We start from the raw sequence: 25000 nt of genomic DNA, 5'->3' as shown, positions 1-25000 counted from the left end.
TTGTCAGTCAGTTTTGGGTTTATAACTACAACAAAATCATAACTGCAGCTTCTTCAATTAACTTAATGTCCATTCATCATACTACCAAATCAAACCTATAGTATGTGTGAATATATCTACACTGTACTTACAGTTGAATATGACCCCTCTCCAATGACCTTTCCAAATATGAAGTCATTGGGGGTCTTCTTCACATTTTTCTTGCTCTCACCACTGTTGACCGACATCCTCAGTCTGTGAAAATAACAAAGTACACTCAAAACTAAGAAATTTTCAACATCTTCATGCTACGAACTCTCAAAAACATCCTCAGTCTGGAAAACAGCAACATAAACTTAAACCAAGAAACTCTCAACAACATCCTAAGTCTGTGAAAATAACGTCATCTTATTCTACGAAAACATCAGTACGGTACAAATACAAACAATCTAATCCATTACACTTTGTGGTAGTAAATAGTTTAATCAATTCACTGACTTTTGGACACTTTACTGAAGATTGATTTTGTTTACAACAGTTGTTAAAGTTCAAAAATCAAATCAGAGAAGAAATGCCTTCAGCAAACATTGTAAATGAACAATTCAAACATAACAAACTACAAATAGTTTGTTGATCGATTATCAGAGGGGGTTAAGTTTTGCTCCAAAAGCAGTCACTTTATTAAGTTTATTTCTAGTATTAAACCAGTAGAAATCCTTTAGGTACCATATAGACTGTCAAGTTTTGTGTTTCAGAATTAAAATAAATTCATAATAAATGTACCATCAATATTTCAATTAAAGTGGTTTTTCTGAATCCTCTTACCCAACACCATGAAGTCACACTGACTGACTACTAACTAGTTTGCAATTCAAGGAAAAGTCATGTTGTTTACAAGGAACTCTAACCATGCTGTAATGTGTTGTCACATGCATCATTATTGTAGAAAATACTAATCCATTACACAACATATCTGATTCATTATAAGGTTGGTCTCATCACAGTTTGAATATCTATAAATAAATCTTCTTACACATATCATTATGTAACAACCTTTCCTGTGGCATTGTATAAACATAATCCTGACTTCTAATTCTGTAAACACATCACTATTACATAATATTATGAATTACCACTTTTAAAATTCTCTTCACAACTTGACACAACTCAATCTCTCTATAGTACCATGCTGTAGTTCCATAAAACTGTTTCCCATTGATGAAAGAAGACTGAATACTTTTTTTTATTTATTTGATTCCACACTTGAATTGTGTTTCTATTACTTTGTCCTACAGATCATGTTTTGTCATGTGTCCCTCTGTGACACAGCAAGAGGTAACCAAGATGTTGGCAAATCTACACATGAATATTCATTACTGTATGAATATTGTTTACCACCAGCTGAGCCTTCCTTATAGCTGACACTGTCACAAAACATTGCAACTAGATATATATCCAAGGACAAGTCAACTGTGGCAAACATCATGCTGTAATTATATGATATCACTGTCAACTTCCTGCTTCAAATTTGTAAACAAAGTACATTGCTACCATGTCAGTCATTATTGGATAGTAGTGATTAACAGGTAACTCATACACCTGAATCACAGTACACAAACTATAAACATTAGTACCTACAGTGGGTAATGTACAAGTTCTGTCTCAATGCAATGGAAATAATCTCATCAGGACAATTTTATTTATCATAATATTATGACCTCAATATTATTGAGATGAATTTCGAAAGTAGCTATAAATTGTGACCTCACACTCCATGAACACAAACTTTGCTAAAGTTTTGAAAACTTACCGATATTTTTTGTGATTTTGTTGAAAGTTTCATGACAATTTTGGAAAAAGTTGAGAAATATTTACCAAACTGTTCATAGCAAATTTTATCAGGTTTGTCAGGTGACTGTTAGATTCCCTGGAATGCATTCTTAAACTATTATCTGATTTGTCGGGTTATTGTCTGATTTCTGAGGCTACTGTCTGATTTCTTTGGACTAGTGTCTGATTTCTGAGGCTACTGTCTGATTTCTGAGGCTAGTGTCTGATTTCTGAAGCTAATGTCTGATTTCTGAGGCTAGTGTCTGATTTCTGAGGCTGGTGTCTGATTTCTTTGGTTAGTTTCTGATTTCTGAGGCTAGTGTCTGATTTCTGAGGCTAGTGTCTGATTTCTGAGGCTAGTGTCTGATTTCTTTGGTTAGTTTCTGATTTCTGAGGCTAGTGTCTGATTTCTGTGGCTAGTGTCTGATTTCTGAGGCAAGTGTCTGATTTCTGAGGCAAGTGTCTGATTTCTTAGGCTACTGTTTGATTTCTCTCGCCCACATGTTTTCTTCATTTTTGTATACTGCAAATGAAAATATAACTTAAAACAGTTATCCTTTCATTCATGTTTGCCCTACTCTTAATTTTGTATTTAGGGGGTTTATGAGATTGACCACTGTTCGTTACATTCACTTTTCATGAAAATTTTGACCAAAATAAATACTGTACAGCAGTTGAGAGGTTGAACTTATACAAGGGATGAAATGGGTGTTTTCACACAGATCTGGTGTAAATAATTACATGCTGTGACCTGACAGATGTAAATTCAACAGGCCCATCTGTAGCCATTACTCCATTTAAATCTAATGTGTAGCTAAATATACCAATCTAGCTATTAATATTAATACCTTGATTTAATAAAACAGCTATTTTTCTTCATAGTATTAAATCAAATATAAGTATTTAATTTGGACTTATTAAAAAGTGAAATTGGCATAATCATGTTATTCGATCCGCAGACTTAAACATTCCATATTGTTATCATGGTTATATGTATAAAGATATATAATTATAGATAAGTCGGCACACGGACTAACTAGTTACTAATACTTTTATATTTTTAGAACATGTTAACTAATCATGTTATTTATTCCTTTTTTAAAAGTCATTACAGAATAAATGCTATCGTAAAGTTCGCGGATCGAATAACATGGTTATGCCGTGAAATTCTGATAAAGAAACTGTGAACTATTTCCTATAGAACACTGTTCAAAGCACATTGCCTCCAGAAAATAATTCTGTCTTTGAAAGAGCAGTCTATTTGGGGTGTGTGTGCATGAACAAGATGGTCAGTAGACAATAACATTTCATAATATGGTGTAATCGTTTATGCCTTGAAGGCACAGACAGTTAGATTGCATTACTTATTGAAAAGTGTTAAATGGACATTGATGGTTGAAAGGCACAGGGTTTCACAGACATACCAATTTGATTTTTCAATAAACATTTGTTGGCAGATCTATATTAAGTTTATTTTTATTGTTATGTCGTGTGTGTGTGTATATATATATGTGTGTGTGTGTGCATGTGTGTGCATGTGTGTGTGTGTGTCGAAATAGCTAAATATATAGACTCTATATTAACTATTTTAGAATTGCTTCATAAATTAATCTACCAAGTACCTTTTGAAGATCAATATAGCTAGATATGTGATATCTAGTAATGGAACCGGACCTGTTTGATCATTCGGAGACCTGCTGCAGAGAAAGTATGTTTTATCGTTAAAATGATAGATATCCTACGGACCCGGTGGTGAAGACCCACGAAACACAAACATACTCATGTCTAGTGAAGAAAGATGTTGATCTACGGTGTCACAAGTCGCCGGTCTAAACAATTTTCTCTTACTCGTTTTAAATAACGATATTCAAACAATATGTAGACTACAGTGACTATAAACTATATAATTAGTTCCATACAAAAGAAATCTTACTTTTGTTTTTTCTCTGGTTTTACGCTATCATCTCATTTCGTTGCCTTTGATATATATCGCCTTCTACACCGGAAGTGGAATATTTCCAAGCACGCGTAGTGGACAAAATATCAGTCTGAAACCAAAAGTTGCTTATAAATTACACTTCTGTGTACTCAATCAAATTACTCCAAACAAATTAGTATTCCTGGTTCTGTTCAACATCAAATCTTCTTTTTATAGTCTTTATCATTACGTCACTTGTCACATCCGGGATACTCGAATGGCGGCAGAAAAAAACACTTGCGTTTCCGGGACTGGTGGAGAGTTGTAACAGGCGATTACTCATTGCAGTCGACAGATTATCAAGATGTAAGCTTAAGAGTAAGAAATGTACACCAATGATATACTTTAATTTTGCACTTTTTCATCCAGAAATTTAGCAGAAATGAGACTGGCGAGAAGGACAAAGTCGTGTTTTCTTGAGATAAAAGTATTGAATCACGATATGATAATAAGATTAGGCCTACGTTGTGGGAGAGAACGTGTATAATAGAAGTGAGCTTAAACATATAGCTTCAGCTTTGTACAATTTTCTGATAGAAATCCTTGTAATTATCTTATTATGCCATGACATTGCAGCTTTGCATGTAATGAATTACCCTACCAAGGGGACGTAAACAAAATATATAAAATTGTGTTTAGGGGGACATTCATAAAATAAAACAGGGTTGGTCGTTCAGAAGTTGATATCTTTTAGTTTCTTTTCCCTCAAAAATACAAAATAGTTTTGGAAAACTGGCGAATTGTTACTGTCTGAATTTTTCACATTGCTTTTGATACACCCTTGTCATTGCTGTGATTCTTAATATATGACTCAATGATTGGCACCAGTAGATATTTCTGTCTGCAGCAAAACAGAAGTAGACATTGGTACTTTATACTTTATAGTCAATGTTGGTAGTGTTAAAATGATACATTACAACATCAAATCACGAAACAACGTCTAGGTTCAATGCATTTTGGGTCATATTCAATTTAAAGATATTATACAGAAATGATTGTTAAGTGCTGAATGGACATTTCAGGAAAATATTGCTATCAGATAAATTGTGCAGAATTTCAGTAATAAGTTTAATGCATGTATGTGGAGTGCTCCAAGTTGCAACTAAGCCAGTCACATTTGTGACTCCAAAAATTTATTTCACAACTAGAAATCAAATCCAAGTTGCATTATTGTGACTGAGTAAATTTTGGGTTGGCAAACGCCTTTGGCAATCAAGGTATAGGTCATTATGAGTTTTTCAAAAGACAGTTTTCAACAAATTAAATAAATCATTGTAAGGGTCAAGATTTAGTGACAGCATGCCCATGGAAAAAAACAAACATTAGGTGGACATTTGCAGTTTGGGATATACAATATGATTGTGTAATACTGCATAAACAAAGTGAAACTGAGAAGGATAATGATAGACTGACTGTCATTTCGGTGAACAGTGCACAGTAAATTGAAAGGTCAATACGTGCAGTAAATTGGATGAAGAATGACATCCACGGTTGTCTAGATCTAATAAGTGTGGAATCTTTAATTCATATCAATAGCAAAGGTCCTTTTATTGAAGATTTTTAAACAGATCTATGCATTGAACATTGGCTTTAACAGAAATATGTTTTAAATATGCAGGATGGTCCCATGACATCTATCTATCCAGGGTTTTACATTTATTTTATTTTTAGCACTAGACCAGTCGGGCTACTTCAAATGGTACATACTAGACCTGACCTTATATCCACTATCCCTGACCAACTTTCCAGGAAAAAACTCTGATAGTTTCTCATTATTTAAATACTTTTGAAAATTTAAATGACAAACGTTAAGTTTGAACTAATACATATTTAATTGTCTCATAAAAGATCTTGACAGTCTCATCAATAATGCGTTTATTTTAAAACACAACATTTTTTGTTTCTTTAGATTCTACCCTCAATCCATTTAGAATAAATGACCTCAATCGGGTTTTTCATATTATTATACCCTAACTGTAACAATGAATCTCATGAGTCTGCATTGTTTCTTCCGTACCTTTTCGTTTAATCTTTCTGTAAGGACGAGAAATCGTATTGAATAGAGACAATCCTGCATATACTTCAACACCGAAAAATGGCTGTTTAAGAGTGACATAATTAATTAGTTTTATAAAAACTTACTAACATTTAATTCAAATTCATCACACGGTTTAAAATTGTTCTCAAAGTTTGCATGTAAAACATAAAACATCTTGGGGATGATTCTCTTCATTGTAAACACTATTTAGAATGAATGTTATACATAGCTTCTATGTCATTTTAACATGTATACTTATGTTGAAGAATATTTACTTTATAATTGTAGATTTGTATGGGAAGATTTTGACAGAGGCAGAGTTGAAACCAATAATTCACAGGTGACTATAGTACATGTATTTTGTATTTTGTCTATGATACAGGTGAATAATATTAGAACATCGAATAACAAGGTACAGTAAAACACAGTTATAGCAAATCTCCACGGTTCGTTATAACCGACCTTCATTGTATCCATTACAATATTCATTATTTTCATTTTTGTTATAAGCTTGTTTTACTGTATCACAAAGCTTGGATACTTGATTTATATCCCCCCCCCCACCCACCCCCCCCCCCCCCCCCATTTTGTCCACCTTGGTCCCCATTTGCCTCGTGACCTCGCCCCTTCCTGCTCTACTCATTCTCCCAGTATCAGTGTACATCCAAAAGATCTTGTGTATTTTTTGTGTCTCCTGCAATATCACTTTGACATCTGTCTGTATGTTTCCTCTTACAACTTTGAACAATGGTTCTCATTTTTAGCAAGTTTATATCTTGTGTGACAGTCTTTAAATCTGGTCCTTTGACTTCTCTTAATGACATTTTTTTTTTACCTGTGTTATTAAATCTTTGTTTAAGTTATGAAACAAATTCTTAATCAGGCATGTTAATTTTGAGTGGGTGTAAAAGTATTAGGGAACTTAGTGTCCCTGGCACAATGCCATTTTTAGATTTATACTTGTTATGTTGGTTTAACCTTAAAAGTCAAATTTCAACACATGTTTTTACTAATAATTTAATTTATTAAATCAAATCTCAACTTTCACCACATGTTTATTCTGATAATTTAGTATACTCCACATAATGAGTTTTAGGAGGGTGTAATGTTTCTTACCTTTCCATCAGTCAGTCCTGTTCTTGTCAGCGCAACTTCTCTGAGACTGCTCAATAGAATTTCATGATACTTTGTAGTTGATAAGGACTTGCTGTGTAGATGTGCATAAGCCTATTCACAGGAACTTCTGATTTGGCTCACCTGAGCTGAAAGCTTAAGTGAGCTTTTCTGATCGCCTGTTGTCTGTCGTCTGTAAACTTTTTACATTTTTAACTTCTTCTCCAGAGCCACTTGGTCAATTTCAACCAAACTTGGCAAAAAGCATCCTTTGGTGAAGGGCTTTCAAGTTTGTACAAATGAAGGTCCATGCCCTTTCAAAGGGGAGATAATCACAAAAATGCGAAAAAAAGTGTGGGGTCATTCAAAAATCTTCTCAAGAACCATTGAGCCAGAAGAGCTGAAATTTACATGAAAGCTGTCTGACATAGTGCAGATTCAAGTTTGTTAAAAATCATGACCCCCGGGGGTAGAGTGGGGCCACAATATAGGGGATCCCAGTTTTTCATACAAATATATAGGGAAAATCTTTGAAAATCTTCTTCTCAAGAACCACTGGGCCAGGAAAGTACAAATTTACATGAAAGCTTCTTGACATAGTGCAGATTCAAGTTTGTTAAAATAATGACCCACATGGTTGGAAAGGGGCCAAGATTGGGGGTCAAAGTTTTACAATTATATAGGGAAAATCTTTAAAAATCTTCTCAAGAACCACTGGGCCAGGAAAGTTTACATTTACATGAAAGCTCCTGATGTAGTGTTGATTCAAGTTTATTAAAATCATGCCCCTGGGGGAATGGTGGGGGTGCAATAGGGGATCGAAGTTTTACATACATATACATAGCTCTAGAAAATCTTTTAAAATCTTCTTCTTAAGAACCATTAGGCCAGTGAAGTTTACATTTACATGAAAGCTTCCTGACATACTGCTGATTCCAGTTTGTAAAAATTATGGTCCCCTGGAGTAAATTGGGGGCCAAAATAGGGATCAAAGTTTTAAATGTGAATATATAAAATCTTTAAATATGGGCCAAGGTGACTCAGGTGAGTGATATTGCCATGGACCTCTTGTTTTTCTGGAAGTTATGTCCCTTTTGAAACTAGAATTTTGGTCTCCATTAGTCCTGTTAACTTCTCTAAAACTATTGAACAGAATTTCCAGAAACTTTGTTTTGTTTAATAAGGACATACTGTATATTGTGCATATTCACAAGAAATTTGTATTTGATTTTTTCCCCCAGGAGTTATGCTCCTTTGAACTTAGAAGTTTGGTCAAAAATGAGTATATGCCTGAAACATTTTTTCAGCACAGCTACTTTAAACCATTGAATAAAATTTAATGTATCTTTGTATTTAATATTGACATACTGTGTAGATGTGCTTAATCACAAGAAATTCTGATTAATTTTTTTCTCCCCTAGAAGTTAATTCCCTTTGAGCTTAGAAGTTTGACCAAAAATAGATGTACTCCTGAAAGAGTTTCGTACTTGCGACATTATTTGTGATACACATTGTAATCTTTTCACCTATAGTTGTTAGAATGTAATGTCAATGTCGCCCTCAATTTACTCAGAAGTGAGCTCCTTTTTATGCATGTTATTGTATTTTGTTAACACTTTTTAATTGATTAAGAAACTAGCTTGCATTTGAAATCATGAGGTTGTTAAACATATCAAATGATCACTGATGCCCTCGCAGGTGACACTTGTCTTGGAACACTTCTAGTTCATCCATCAAACTTTGGGAGACTGACAGGTCGGGGAGGATGTTGCTTTATACCAACTGTTCCCAGCTGAACCCAGCAAAGGGAAAATGTTGTTTGTGAATGTGAAAATCATCTTTGATAGTATATTACAGGTACCTTTGCTTCTGTAGGAGTTATCTTTCTTTGTTTTGTATGCAGCAGTAAGACTTAGATAAATAAATTGTGTGTTTCCGGTTCCCCGACTGACCCTAAAATATATGAGCCGACACTGAAAAATTTATCCATCGATATACTTTCTGGAGTAAACAACTCCGTTTCCACTATTAGAAATCTTAATCTAGATCACGTCTGTGTTTGAGAAAATACATATATCCTTTACGCATATTTATCAGAAATGTTTTGACAGTGATTTCCCCAGGAAAAAATGGCAGCGTGCTTGCCAATCACGAATGGAAAATGCAAACATCAAGAGGGAAAAAACTTTATGACTACGGTAAAAAAACCCAATGAATAATTGTTTAGTATTTTTTAGATGCATCATGAAGGGCCAACTGATTGCAAAACTACAATGTTATGTTGACCAAAGCATTCCAAAAATACGGAGCAAGGCAGTATTTCTATTTCTATTAGTTATATATCCAGATTTGAAATGAAATATTTAGAGTTCATTTGTGAACCAGACATTGACCCTAAATTAGACACAGGGTTGTTTAGTGGCAGCTGAATCGGCGATCAAAAAAGCTATTGAAGCCTTCCAGGTTTTATTGTCGAAAGAGAGACAAAAGGTTTCCCAAGCAATTCTTCTAAGTGAATATGTTTATACATGTGGTGCCCCAATCACACCGCCAAATCATATTTTACATGGGGGTGTCATGACAAGATCACAACTCTTATGTTGATCTGCTGTCAGTATGGAATAGAAGGTGAAACGTCTTAGGATCTTAAAAAACAGTGTAAAACTGTACTTCCTCTTTGTAAGGACTTATTCTCATGGAAAACTGCCATTAGTAAGCCGCCCTTTTGGGAGAAAGAAATGAACTTTGTTTTTCTCATTTTGTTTATTGTCAATGTTGAATTTTAAACAATAAAATGTTCAGATAAAAGAAAATGTTTTCCCTACCTACTTACCCAATTTTTTTCAGTTTGGAATAGGAAACACACTATTTATTTATCTTGGCCTAAATAATCAAAAGCTACGACTTCTCTCTGTACTATTTGATCGTCCTTGAAATTTAAAGGAATCAGTTCCATGAGTTTTTGAATATTTAATGTTTAATAATGTTAAATTTGAATTTGATTTTATTATAGTTAGCAGACAAGGAGTAATAAAGAATTTGGTTTGTCTTTAAAAGAAAAATTGCAACTTGATAACATAAGAAATACCAGGATAGCATCTTAAAGCATTTTTTGCCCCCATAATTGGAGATTTGGGAGCAGATAGTTTTTTGGTCTATCCATTTTGTCTGTCTCTTTAAAAAGTTGTCAACACAAAAACTTTTATCCTTGGGCATAAAATTTGAATGGATGTTGATGTGGCTGTCAAATTTTACATGTGCATTCCTTGTGACAAGACTTTTCTTTTGGTACCAAAGTTTTGACCTTGGGGCCTGACCTACTTATGATAAAATTTAACCTTGGTTATAACATAAAATGGTTGGGATAGGGCTTTCTTATTTCACATGTATATGCTTTGTGACAATACTTTTCCTTCGGTCCCAAATTTTGACCTCTTTTGATTTCTAAATTGGCCAAATTTCCTTCAGATGCATGTTCCTCCTCTTTTTAGTAGTCAATATATAGACACTGACAGAAAGAAAAGAAAGGAATAAAGGTCATAGAGAGAGAGAAGAAGAACACAAGAAGAAATGTAAAATACATATCTTATATCCTAGTAGCGGCTTGAGATTTCTATATTGACAAAACAACAAAAATGAACTTTTCACATGTAAGCAAGCGTCATAACCGGATATTCTGACTACAGTTATAGTCACCAAACCTTCACGTTGAAGTATTTTTCCCCGGAATATTGTCATATTAGAGATTGTCAATTTTTTTTACTAATCTCATCAAATATGTCAAACTTCACTTTTCTGTCTCCAACAAGCCCATACACATGGCCATTAAAATACCATGCTGATTTAATTTTAGGGTTTTTCAGAAGGGTGTTGATCAGCTCACTGTTGTATTGAGTAACGTCGTCACTCAGACGTGTAGTGCCATTTGACTTCTTTTTCATATCCTTTTATTGTATTGTTTTTCATTTTCATTAAAATAGGACGTTGGTAGCCCTTCCTAGCCGGGATTCTATGAATAGCGAGTATATCTTCGTTTGGTATGTCCACTCCTGTGTTTTTCTTTATCAAAGACTGTGCAAGAGTTTTCACATCTTCTCCCGGCATTTCCTTCACACCATGGATTTTTACATTGTTTTTTCTCGAGTACTGTTCATTCCAGTTTGCTTTAGCAAGGGCTGATTTAGCCAGGATTTTACACTGCTAATTTTCTTTGGAAATACATTGTATTTCAATTTTTAGATTGTTAATTTCTGTTTTCTGTGATTCAATAATTTCTTCATTTTTTTCATCAAGCATTTTCTCCATTTCTTGCTTATGTTCTTCAAACACAGATTTTACGATGGAGCTTATAATACCTTTCAGGTCTTCGTTTTTCACCGTTTTGCTTACACTCGTCTTGAGAGATTTGAGCTCTGATAGAATATGTTTTAAGTTTTCGTCACGGCTGTGAAGTTTCTCGTCATTCGTGCCATTCTCGCTTATGTTTTCAGCAGAGTTCGTAGAGTTTGTAGATTTACTGCTTTGTCTAGTTTTCTGTGACATGTTTTCAAGAACTTCTTTCTTATTTATTGAGGTTACAAAAACAATGTTTCTAGCAGGTAGCAGATAGTCTAATACCACTTAATTTGTAAGTGATTTAAAATTTTCGACGTACACGCACTGTCTTTATGAATACTGCTCACCACGGCACAAACGCTCACACATTGAAATGGAATACAAAATTATTCAGATACTAAATAATAAGAAAATAAGTGTGGCAACTTACTGCCAAAAAGTCCTTTTATCTAACGGCGGTCGTTGTCCACTCCAAAATCTGAACATCATAAAAAGTTTTGTCAGTATTACGGAGCCTTAATCTAAGCGTCCATCCAGCTCAATGCCATTACCGGAAGTCCCCTTATAGAAAACATAAATTACAAGGGCAGTACATAAGAAGTAGAGCTAAATGGCTAGAAGAGGAAACCCACACATTATTTTTGTTCTCTAGAATCTAGAAATTTTACAAGTAAAATAATCCCCAAACTAGAAATTGATGATGGGAATATAATAGTAGAACAACATAAAATTTTGAAAGAAACAAAGTCTTTTTATCAAAATCTATATGCTAATCCTGACAATAATAAAAACATTGAAGATTTAGATGAGATGTTAGATTTTAATGATATTCCAAAATTAACACACAAAGAGTCATTGGAATTAGAAGGCAAATCAACATTACAAGAAGTCTCTAAAACTCTTAGAAACATGAAATCTAACAAATCGCCAGGTTCTGATGGTTTCTCAGCTGAGTTTTTAAAAAGTATTTTGGAAACAAATTGGAAACTTTGTAGTGAGGTCACTTAACTATGTTTATGAAAATAAACTTTTATCTATTACACAGAGACATGGTATCATAACTTTGCTTCCAAAAAGTGAGAAACCAAGACAGTACCTTAAAAACTGGCATCCATTAACATTGTTAAACACAGTATATAAAATAGCTTCAGGTTCTATTGCCAATAGATTAAAAACACATATTAGTAAACTTATAAATACAGACCAAACTGGTTTCATTAGCAATAGATATATTGGTGAAAATACACAGTTGATAAATGACATTGTGCAGTTTACTGAAGAAGAAATTCCTGGGCTTTTATTACTTCTAGATTTTGAGAAAGCTTTTGACACGATATCATGGGATTTTATTCAAAGTACTTTACACTATTTTAATTTTGGGCCTTCCATTAAGGAATGGATTAGAATATTTTATCACAATATTACATCCGCAGTTATACAAGGAGGTCATGTCTCTGAATCTTTCAATATACAACGTGGTTGTAGACAAGGCGATCCTTTGTCACCATATATTTTTCTATTTTGTGCTGAAATTTTAGCAATTATGATAAGAAAAAACAGTAATATTAAAGGAATCACTGTTAGAAATACTGAAGAAAAAAATATCTCAGTTGGCAGATGATACATCAATTATACTTGATGGTAGTAGAGAATTTCTCCTAGAAACTGTAAGGACACTGAACAAGTTTTCTGAACTATCAGGTTTATGTATTAACTGCTCCAAAACTCATGCAGTCTAGATAGGTACTAAGAGATTTAGTCGAGAAATAATATATTCAACTCTAAATTTTTCTTGGGGTAATAGTAGATTTACTTTACTCGGTATTCACTTTGATGTAGACTTGCAAAATATTCCCAAAATGAATTATGATCCAAAGCTGATACAGATGAAGGCAATTATCAGCCAGTGGAGTAAAAGATATCTAACACCAATAGGAAGGATAACTGTACTTAAAATTTGGTGCTACCTCTTTTAAATCATATTCTGATGTCTATTCCTAATCCGTCTGATGCTTTTTGTAAAGAATTAGAAAAACTCTTTTACTCCTTTGTATGGAATGGTCCAAGCCACCGCATTAAGAAAGATATCATTACAAAAACATATGAAAATGGTGGTTTACGAATGATTAATATAAAAGCCTTTATTGCATCTTTAAAATTTTTTGAATGGTAAGTGATTTGGCTTTCATACTTCACATGTGTATTCATGATGACAAGACCTTTTGTTGGGTACCTGAATTACTTTGCTGACTTATGGGGGCATCAGTGTTTCACAAACACACCTGGGGTTTTTTCCCCAAGCAAAACTCATTCTTTGTTATCTTATTATGGCCATTGCAATAAATGTAATTGATTATATGATTAAAAATTCTGTTGTTTATTTTTCAAAGAATGTAAATGACTTTAGGATGCCCATGTATTTAATATTTGAGTTATATGAGGGAAGATGATTTATACAATTTCTCTACTCACAGACCTCATTCTCATGTTTAGACAGAGGATTGCAGTAACTAATTTCTTATGTGTACTCGGTTTTCTGTTTCTATTTTCATTTCTCTGTTACATATCAAGCTGTAACTTGTCTTGTAACTTCTTGGAAGGCCACTCTTAGTAGATCATGTTGTAAGTTAGATCTATTTCATCCTTTTTTGCAGGAGTTTTGCCCCTTTGTTTGAAAATTTAATGTTATATGGATGGTACATAATGTGTTCATCTAACTCCTACCACGGTTTTCAAATGAGGACCTTGAAGATGTGACAAGGATGTTTTATTTTTTCAATTTTTGAGAAAATAGCATGTTGTGGAACTTAGTCAATTTTGGGAAAATATTTTACTCTTTGTTTGCTTATTTTGATTTGCCTTCTGTCACAGTTTTTGAGTTAGAACCATTTATTCATTTGATGCCAAAGAAAGTATGTCGCAGCTTGATGATGGCTGATACTTCCTTCAGTGATATTCTACCTCATGGTTGAAGAAAAACACCCTACATAAGTTTGTGATGGGCGCATTGAGTGCCACTTCCAGTACTTTTGTTGGAGGAGTGTTTTTACCACAATCAAGGAAGGAATTTGTGCCTATGTTTGTGTGTGTGTGTTTTCCTATGGACAAGATTACATAAAAACTACTGTTTTTCAAATTTGATTTTTCACAAAAGATAAATATGATGACAAAGATGAATAACTCATTATTTATCTCTGATGGTAAATGCCAAGAAAGCCTGAAAGCTTATTTTCAATGTTGGTCCTTATTCGGGTTTTAAATCCATTAGAGGTCTGTGGATGAGAACAGTTACTAAGAGATATTTAGATGGGGGGGGCAGAAGTTTATGATCTGTGGATGAGAACAGTTAGAGACATTTAGATTGGGGGCCTTGGTAGAAGTTTATGGTCTGTATTTACTATATGAGAACAATAACAGTGAAAAATGATTAGAGGATGGCTTGGTGTAGATTTGTGGTCTGTAGATGACAGCAGCTGCAGAGAGATTGGGTGGGGGGCTAATGTTCAAAGGGTTACAGTATGTGGATGAGGACATTGTAGAGAGAATGAGTGGCCTTGGTAGAGGTTTTGCAATATATGGATGAAAATAGTTACAGTATAAGATTTAGAATGTTGGCTTCCTTGGTGGATATTAGCAGTTAGTGGATGAGCTAGAACAGTTTATAGACAGAGATGGGAGGGGCTTGGTGGATGTGTGCAGTTAGTGGATGAGCTAGAACAGTTTATAGACAGAGATGGGAGGTGCTTGGTGGATGTTTACAGTTAGTGGATGAGTGAGAATAGTTTATAGACAGATGTGGGAGGGGCTTGGTGGATGTGTGGAGTTAGTGGATGAGTGAGAACAGTTTATAGACAGAGATGGGAGGGGGTTCAGTGCATGTTTGCAGTTTATAGTGGATGAGTGAGAACAGTTTATAGACAGAGATGGGAGGGGGTTCAGTGCATGTTTGCAGTTAGTGGATGAGTGAGAACAGTTTATAGACAGAGATGGGAGGGGGTTCGGTGTGTGTTTACAGTTAGTGGATGAGTGAGAACAGTTTTTAGACAGAGATTGGAGGGGGTTCGGTGAATGTTTGCAGTTGGTGGATGAGTGAGAACAATTTATAGACAGATGGGAAGGGGTTGGTGGATGTGTGCAGCTTTTTTTTCTTACATGTCAACAAATGGCATTTGTTTTAAAACAAACTCTGAATAAATATTTTTAAAGAATATACAAGTATTCATTGTTTACAATTTTACAAACGAACACCATTTTATTGTCCTACTTTCTATTAAAGAGGAAGTCAGAAATAACTTACTCATACAGTGTTTCATACAAACTGAATTGCGAGCCTCAAATTACTATGACATATTTTTACCCTCAAAATTGTGGAAAGTTGATTGTATTCTATATTGAGTAAGGTACCGTTTTTTTTTTTTTTTTGGTAGAAGTTATATGAGGGGAAAACACTGGTTTGTAGTTATTGGATGAGCAAGAACAGTTAGAGACAGAGATGGGAGGGACTTGTTGGGTGTTTGTGGTCAGTCACTTAGAGACAGAGATGGGAGGGACTTGTTGGGTGTTTGTGGTCAGTCACTTAGAGACAGAGATGGGAGGGACTTGTTGGGTGTTTGGAGTCATTGAATGAGTTAGAATAATTACAGAGGTGGGAGAAGGTTGATGGGTGTTTGTAGTCGTTTAATGAGTGAGAATAATTAAAGAGGTGGGAGAGGATTGATGGGTGTTTGGAGTCGTTGAATGAGTGAGAACAATTTCAGAGGTGGGAGGGACTTGTTGGGTGTTTGGAGTCATTGAATGAGTGAGAATAATTACAGAGGTGGGAGAAGGTCATTGGGTGTTTGTAGTCATTGAATGAGAGAGAACAATTACAGGTGGGAGAGGGTTGATGGGTGTTTGGAGTCGTTGAATGAGTGAGAATAATTACAGAGGTGGGAGAGGGTTGTTGGGTGTTTGGAGTCATTGAATGAGTGAGAATAATTACAGAGGTGGGAGAAGGTCATTGGGTGTTTGTAGTCATTGAATGAGAGAGAACAATTACAGGTGGGAGAGAGTTGATGGGTGTTTGGAGTCGTTGAATGAGTGAGAACAATTACAAAGGTGGGAGAGGGTTAATGGGTGTTTGGAGTTGTTGAATGAGTGAGAATAATTACAGAGGTGGGAGAGGGTTGTTGGGTGTTTGTAGTTGTTGAATGAGTGAGAACAATTACAGAGGTGGGAGAGGGTTGTTGGGTGTTTGTAGTTGTTGAATGAGTGAGAACAATTTCAGAGGTAGGAGGGACTTGTTGGGTGTTTGGAGTCGTTGAATGAGTGAGAACAATTACAGAGGTGGGAGAGGGTTGATGGGTGTTTGTAGTCGTTGAATGAGTGAGAATAATTACAGAGGTGGGAGAAGGTTGTTGGGTGTTTGGAGTCGTTGAATAAGTGAGAACAATTACAGAGGTGGGAGAAGGTTGTTGGGTGTTTGTAGTCGTTGAATGAGTGAGAACAATTACAGAGGTGGGAGAGGGTTGTTGGGTGTTTGTAGTCGTTGAATGAGTGAGAATAATTACAGAGGTAGGAGGGACTTGTTGGGTGTTTGGAGTCGTTGAATGAGTGAGAACAATTACAGAGGTGGGAGAAGGTTGTTGGGTGTGTGTGATCTCTGAAGCTTGTATTATTGTAGATTCATCAGTATTAATTGATTTTTATGCCCCCCCCCCCCCTTTTAATCAGAGATTTGTCTGTCTGTTGATCTGTCTGTCTGCAGAAACTTTAACCATTATGGCCACAACTTTTTAATAAATGGTGATACAACTTTTATATTTCACATGTGGATTCCTTATGGCAAGACTTTTCTTTTGGTACCAACAATTTTTTTTTCCTTGTGACCTTGACCTTTGGGTTTGATTTTTCGAAAACTTTAATCTTGGCCTTAACTGTTGAACAGTTAATGCTAGGGATTTCATATATCACAAGTGTATTCCTTGTGACAAGACCTTTTTGTACCAAAATTTTTGATAACCAAGTTAAGCCTCTGTCTAGCAATGAAATCAAAGCAACAAAATATTGTCCACAAAAATTACTGAAATGACAGTGGTTTTGATGTATGGTACTATTTTGATAAGCCAAAGGTTAGAGTTACTATGCAGATCAACATTGGCTAAAATATATATGTGAATATGTTCACCTCTCTCTGGCAGTCTGCCATACATGTACCCAAAGCTTTTCTGTCACTTTTAATTAATAATTACTCAAGTCTACTTGCATGTGCAACTTAGAATCCACATGACATGTATATATATAAAATTATATATATATATATATATATATATATATATATATATATATATAATTATATATATAATTATATATATAATTATATATTAAAAGTATACATACTGATTTTGGTGGTTGTGTATAACCAAGCGGTAGTAGATCTGAAAATGAACACGAAAGATAAAAACTTCTCAAACTATTGTTACAGTATACACCAGCTAACATCAATGCCATACTGATACTGGTTCTGTGTGTTACACATTGCTATGAGGTGTTTGATTTTAAAAAGTAAACTTTACCCAAAAAAAGTCTTTAGGCTCTTAAGATCATTGATTTTTTTTAATTGAAAAGTACTCTTTTTTTGTTTTTTTTAAAATTTGAATGTCAATGATTGTGGAGATAGAAAGTGAAAACCAGACCTATCCCTCAGTCAGAAATGTGTGAGCAATATGAGGTAGGTACCAGATGTAAGTCATTGTACTCTCAGAAGACTACCAAGTTACACACAGTACAAAGCAGTGCCGATGTTTGTGTAGCGATGTGCTTGCTAAGCTGTTCTGGGGGGCTCTGTAATGACATGTTATTTTGGGGAGAATTGTCTGAGACACACATGTGAGGAGGCTAATCAGCTGGTGATGGAGGTGGTACTGGCCTTCTCTATGGAAATGTGACAAATTTTCTTTTATAAAGTTATTATTTTATTCTGGGGACCATTGTAATGCCGGGTAAGTGTTTAATTGTTATTAGCACATGTTGGATAACATCATTTGTTGTGTTTTGAGTTGAACTTCTTAGAAGATGTGAACAATTCATTTTGATTGTTTCAGGTATGTCAATGTGTTACATTTTAACATCTAAGGACAGTTTGGTTATTTTGTAAATAGGTTGTAAGCTGCACATTGCATATGACTTGTTGATACTTCTTTCCTCAAAATTAAACAGACATAAATACATGTATATTTGATATGACAGATGAACCATTAGCTTTCAAGTTCATATTTATTCCTTATTCAATTTGTTAGATACCTGTGCTTTGTGGTACCCAGTAAACCCAATATTTCATCCCAGGGCCAGTTATCCCAATATTTCACCCCAGTAAACCTAATATTTTATTCCAGGGCCAGTTATCCCAATATTTCACCCCAGTTATCCCCAATATTTCACCTCAGTTATCCCAATATTTTATCCCTATTGATCAAATTATCCCAATATTTCACAGGTATTCTTTTGAGGTGTATGTTATTTTCTGTTGTTGCCCATTCACTGATGTTGGACTGTAATCTATTTCATTATTGCCCAGTTCTGTGACTGTAAAGTGTGTTATTTCCAGTTCTGTGATGCTAGACTCACACTGAGGTCTATGATTTTCCTATCTTACACTGTAGAGACTTGTAATTCTTGCTGAAGATGTTGAGTAATATGGTGGCAATTCTCCTAACCCAGATTAGCCAGAGGTCCCAATTTTTCTTCCACTGTAACTCTGCATGGTTACTTTTTGTAGAGGTAAACGATTTACCAGCCTCCAGGTCACACTATGGTCAATTTGAGATTCATTATTAACATAACATAGACTTTAAAACAGGTGTTGATTTTACTTCATGCTTAGTTTTAAATGGTGTCATGGTTGTGGCATGGATCAAAGGTACTGATTATTATAGTTTATGTGATTTTTAATGTTAAGTACCAGTCAATGTTTGGTATTAAACTGTTAAAGATACCCTCCTCCCCCTCCTGCACAAAAAAAAGTGTGACAGAATTTCTGGGATCAGTTTGATGCAGTAGTTCACACATGTATGTATGTAGCAAGGGAGAGACACCCCCCCCCCCCTCTCTCTCTCTCTCTTCAGTGGTCCTCTGTTGTCAGCCAGTCTATATCTGATACTAAACAAAGTAAAAATGTGCATATATATACATTACTAACATCTGGAGTCCAGCCTGAAGGAAGTACCAGGTGCAATTGTATCCTTTGTGTGTTGCAGTCTTTTGAGGTCAACTTCCAAGGAGAAAGTTGCCACATTGCAAATAAAACTTATAATGTACCAATGTTAGAGGCCTATTTCATATGAGTAGTCTATGGGATCGATTGTACCATAAAAATTTCTAAATTACAATATGTGGGCAAAATTAAACAATTCTCAGACAGATTTATGGGCATGGCTAGGATAAAAATACATTTAGGTTAACTTTGTCCCCAATATACACTGTTGTCCTCTGTGTAAAATTAACTTACCAACAATATGCAAAGTTTCCTCATATTTTGAATGAAACCAGGGAAATTCTTTTATTTCTTTATCATTGTGATCTTCCTGAACTAGTATTGAATTGTGTCGAGATGATTATGTATTTATATATTATACTTCCTGGCACTGTTTTTATCATGATATTGTGATTTATTTTTTCCTTCTTTTTCCCCCAGAACTTTCAAAACGGCCCTTTGATTCAGTCCATGAAGGTAAGAGAATATTATTTAACTAAAAAGAGAAATAGATGACAGATCTTTCTGCAGCATATACAGCTACTAGAGATTTCTACTATTAATGTTCATTGAAATCTTTACTGTGTGGTGGATCCAATGGTTGTCAGTATATACTTTATTGAGTGGTGAATCCACTGGTAATCTCTACTGTGTGGTGGATCCACTGGTAATCTTTACTGTGTGGTGAATCCACTGGTAATCTTTACTGAGTGGTGGATCCACTGGTAATCTTTACTGAGTGGTGGATCCACTGGTAATCTTCACTGAGTGGTGAATCCACTGGTAATCTTTACTGTGTGGCGGATCCACTGGTAATCTTTACTGAGTGGTGGATCCACTGGTAATCTTTACTGTGTGGCGGATCCACTGGTAATCTTTACTGTGTGATGGATCCACTGGTAATCTTTACTGTGTGGCGGATCCACTGGTAATCTTTACTGTGTGATGAATCCACTGGTAATCTATACTGTGTGGCAGATCCACTGGTAATCTTTATACTGTGTGGCAGATCCACTGGTAATCTTTACTGAGTGGTGAATCCACTGGTAATCTTTACTTTGTGGTGGATCCACTGGTAATCTTTACTTTGTGGTGAATCCACTGGTAATCTTTACTTTGTGGTGGATCCACTGGTAATCTTTACTGTGTGATGAATCCACTGGTAATCTTTACTGTGTTGTGGATCCACTGGTAATCTTTACTGTGTTGTGGATCCAATGGTAACCTTTACTGTGTGGTGGATCCACTGGTAATCTTTACTGAGTGGTGGATCCACTGGTAATCTTTACTGTGTGTGTGATGAATCCACTGGTAATCTTTACTGTGTGGTGGATCCACTGGTAATCTACTGTGTGGTGGATCCACTGGTAATCTTTACTGAGTGGTGAATCCACTGGTAATCTTTACTGAGTGGTGGATCCACAGGTAATCTTGACTGTGTGGTGGATCCACTGGTAATCTTTACTGTGTGATGAATCCACTGGTAATCTTTTCTGTGTGGTGGATCCACTGGTAATCTTTACTGAGTGGTGGATCCACTGGTAATCTTTACTGTGTGGTGAATCCACTGGTAATCTTGACTGTGTGGTAGATCCACTGGTAATCTTTACCGTGTGGCGGATCCACTGGTAATCTTTACTGTGTGATGGAGCCATTGGTAATCTTTACTGTGTGGCGGATCCACTGGTAATCTTTACTGTGTGGCGGATCCACTGGTAATATTTACTGAGTGGTGAATCCACTGGTAATCTTTACTGAGTGGTGGATCCACTGGTAATCTTTACTGTGTGGTGGATCCACTGGTAATCTTTACTGTGTGGTGGATCCACTGGTAATCAGTACATACTTCACTGAGTGAAGTAATCAATACATACTTTACTGAGTGGTGGATCCAATGGTAATCTTTACTGTGTGGTGGATCCACAGGTAATCAGTACATACTTTACTGAGTGGTGGATGAATTCTTCAGAACATATGATAGTTTGCTTCTGATTTAAGTTTTAGAGCACAAATGCTATCATATGCAGAGGGATATGTGGTGAAATTCTGTTTAGAAGCATTTAGTTTTTTTAAGAAGTTAAATAAATTTTGTTATAGTAGGTAGTAATTCAGAGAAACTCTCTAAACCGGCCCCTCAGAAAACCAGTCATCTCTAAATATCAGTGGATTTTCAAAGTCCTTGCAGAAATCTTACCATTTCCTTACCAAACTGACCATCCCTGAAAACCAGACACTGGCTATTTTCTAAAAATATATGTTTAACAAACAAGTGTGATTTCCCCTCATTTATGAAACAAGAAAATTTGGCCTTAATGATTTCTATTCTTTACCTATGATGTCCAGGTGTTAATGTCACCTGGCCAGTCCAAGTGTATAATGGGCTGAGTGAATTAATAACAAACACAGGGCTGTTCAATTTGATAATTATCAGAAGATACATTCAACTGAAAATTTCTTCAGAAATATTCAAATTACAATTATTACATTTTAAACTGTTAACAAGTGATGGACATGCACAGAGCTTAGGGATTAGAGAAATGTTAAATTCGTTAAATACGTAAGCGATGGACACACTCAGAGCTTAGGTATTAGAGAAATGTTAAATTTGTTAAATACGTAAGCGATGGACATGCACAGAGCTTAGGGATTAGAGAAATGTTAAATTCGTTAAATACGTAAGCGATGGACACACACAGAACTTAGGGATTAGAGAAATGTTAGATTTGTTAAATACGTAAGCGATGGACATACACAGAGCTCAGGTATTCGAGAAATGTTAACTTTGTTAAATACGTAAGCGATGAACATGCGCAGAGCTCTGGTATTAGAGAAATGTTAAATTTGTTAAATATGTAATTATTCAAGATGGCAATTTTTAATCATTAAGATTAAAATGAACGCTACCTAATACATTGTGTATTGATTACAACATCATGTTCATATCAAGAGACTTTCTTTTTACAAAATGCAGTGCTATTTCATATATAGACTTAGCTGCAATAATGTAGCCCTATCCAATTTTTTTTTATTCTGACGTTTTCGGGATAGGGCTACAATTCCATAGGATCTCCGTAATGGTGCAAAATAATTTTAATGATAACCGATAATAAACTCTGTGTATTAGTCCCAAATGTTGTTTACACCAAAAGGAGTACAAACTTTGTGCTCGGGCATGTCTAATAAAGGTGTTTTTCATTAAATATAATGTACAGCATGCAAAATTCTTCGTCTGCTCCGCCATGCTTGTTATCGCGAGATCTCGTAGGTGGATCTAATGAAAAGCCTAAACATTGACAATCAGCGCGAAAATGTAGTTACTCGAGCCACTTCGACAAAGAAAGGAAAATGATATTGTTGCAGAAAGAATTTACACTCTGCTGTTCGGCTTTTAACTTGATATTAAATTCAAACCTTTTCAATACCGACGAAATAGCTTTCGCCTCCATACTTGTCCATTGATGTAAATACTACCTTATATGGCATATGCAAATGACTTGACAACCGGAAGTTGAAACTTCAGTACATCAAACATGGCGCACAAATATGAATCGAGAAATTGGAATTTATCGAAATTGCTGAAAACGGTAGAATAGAGCCTCACAAATCTAAAGTTGCAGGTTGTAAATTTATATATTGACTAAGAAACATAGAATATCATTTTATTTACGTAAAGAAAGTCAGGAAATGTTTAGAATGAGCGCAAATGTTGCGGGAGTGAATCACTCCCGCATTTGCACCATTACAGAGATCCTAAGGAGTTGTAGCCCTCTCCCTAAAAAAAAAAAAAAAAAAAAAAAAAATCAGAGAGGGCTACATTATTGCAGCTAATATAGACTGTTTCCGTCCTGTCTGTCTATTTATTGTGGAAATGTTTATTTAGTTCTAGTGCTAAAAATAAAAACCAAACATGTAAAGTCATTACCAAAATTGAAAATCATAGTCCTTGTGCATTATATTGAATGGTTTCTGGTACAAAGAGGAAATATCTAATGAAAAATGAGATAAAATATCACTAAATGCTAAGTTCTCAGTAAACCGGCCACCCCTCTAATACGGAGCCATTTTATTCAGACAGTCTGGCAGCCGGTTGGTTTGGAGAAGTTTCACTGTATTACTGCTGTACTGATGTGAATGCAAGTGCGTGTGGGAGTCTGTAAGACCTTGTGGGTAATATTTTAAAAAACTAGTAGGGATTGGGGGTGGTGGGTATCATCAAACTTTATATTTATGTGCTCACTGCTCAAGTTGTATGGTTTGATAATAAGTATAATATCGAGTTTTGAGTGTGATATCCATGTTTACTGTACGTGTTTTGACGCGATAAGAATTTTACCCCTTTGTGAAAATTATAGTCTTATAGGGACATTTTTTTAAAGGAATGAGTTTCTGATGTAGTGATGCAGATATCATTCAGACAATCATGAAACAATTCAGTATGTCTCTGCCTGAGTTCCAATTCCACTGAGGTAGGATAGGGCCTAGGTCTTTGATTTTCACTGCATCCTGTGGATATTTGACATTTCTTAACTGATTTGACCACAGGGTAATTAAGTCCAGATATCATTTACCCTTCATGAACTTCATCTATTTTGCACTGCAAAATATAATGGCTTTAGGATCCAAAGCATTCATCTGCAATTCCAGATGAGCATTTTACTTGTCGCACAGGAATGCCGAATGTCTATTGTGTGGAAACCAAATGAACTTGATTGGCACATGCTTCAAAGATGCAACTACATTTGTCTATTATGAATGATGTGTTTGTGTCGATTATTCTGTTTGCAATCCAAGAAAAATAATTATAAAAACACATGCACTGTGGTTCATAGTTCATGGTTCACATAAATCGGCATTACTTCACTGCTTTCTGCCACTTGGAAAGATGGCACTATAGAACTGCAGAGAACAGCTGTAAAGTCCATAGTTTTAGTGTTTCTCTTATGATAAAATATCATATAAAGTGGTCCATTTCATTTAAATTCGGAATTTTTACTCATGCACACAGATCCAAAGTCTGCATGATCCATTTCCTCTTTTAGCTAAGAATTATGTGCCGTCAGTTCCAGGTGCCTGGTGTATAGAGAGGCTGCAACTATTTTAATGCAAGTTAAGATTGAAAAGAAAAGAATTCAAATTTTAGGCAGTTCCAAAAGTATGTTACATTTTTATTTTCAGCGAGGAATTGCAAGAATTGATTGTTTTGCCGACAGTTGCACAAACTGTTCAATATCTTGGGGATAATACGGTCTCATATGGCCAGAAATAGAATAAATCTAGACAAGTTTGATGGGAAATTTTAAATAGTGTTAGCCAAGGAAAGTGAAGAGAAAGAGGCATGTTTACGTAAAAAATTTAATGGAAATCTATTTTCATGGATTCTTGGGAGTCATTTTCAAAATATAACAGTAAAGGGGGTACTCTACATCGTCATAATGGCTGACTTCCTTTTATAACATGATGAAAATATAAATATCAGCAATATTTTCTATTCATTTCA

At 35.1% G+C, this 25000-nt stretch overlaps 2 protein-coding genes across 8 annotated transcripts in view; one reads left to right on the top strand and one right to left on the bottom strand.

Annotated features, from left to right (window-relative positions):
• LOC125671173 (3-phosphoinositide-dependent protein kinase 1-like) overlaps positions 1-3922 on the bottom strand; it is a 29252-nt gene extending 25330 nt beyond the window's left edge. Inside the window, exons 1-2 of one of the 4 annotated variants that reach the window (XM_048906702.2) lie at positions 3743-3922; positions 132-234 (exon numbers count right to left, since the gene is read on the bottom strand). In XM_048906702.2, coding sequence (XP_048762659.1) covers positions 132-227 — 96 coding nt within the window. In that variant the 5' untranslated portion in view covers positions 228-234; positions 3743-3922. Of the gene's footprint in view, positions 1-131; positions 235-762; positions 999-1112; positions 2996-3742 lie in introns of those variants that run through there. The other 3 variants (XM_048906703.2, XM_048906705.2, XM_048906704.2) reach the window with 3 other exon arrangements.
• LOC125672047 (myocardin-related transcription factor B-like) overlaps positions 3843-25000 on the top strand; it is a 57090-nt gene continuing 35932 nt past the window's right edge. The window contains exons 1-4 of one of the 4 annotated variants that reach the window (XM_048908114.2): positions 3843-4093; positions 6114-6165; positions 10919-10975; positions 19945-19980. Coding sequence is in view for 2 of the 4 variants with exons in the window: in XM_048908108.2 (XP_048764065.2) it covers positions 18247-18253; positions 19945-19980 (43 nt within the window). In the remaining 2 variants the exon portion in view is untranslated. Of the gene's footprint in view, positions 4094-6113; positions 6166-10918; positions 10976-17723; positions 18254-19944; positions 19981-25000 lie in introns of those variants that run through there. The other 3 variants (XM_048908113.2, XM_048908108.2, XM_048908110.2) reach the window with 3 other exon arrangements.

The sequence above is a fragment of the Ostrea edulis genome, chromosome 4 (genome assembly GCF_947568905.1).
Source record: "Ostrea edulis chromosome 4, xbOstEdul1.1, whole genome shotgun sequence".
Classification (NCBI taxonomy): domain Eukaryota; kingdom Metazoa; phylum Mollusca; class Bivalvia; order Ostreida; family Ostreidae; genus Ostrea; species Ostrea edulis.
Note: the sequence above shows the minus strand (reverse complement) of the source record. Positions and strands in the feature narration are given on the sequence as shown.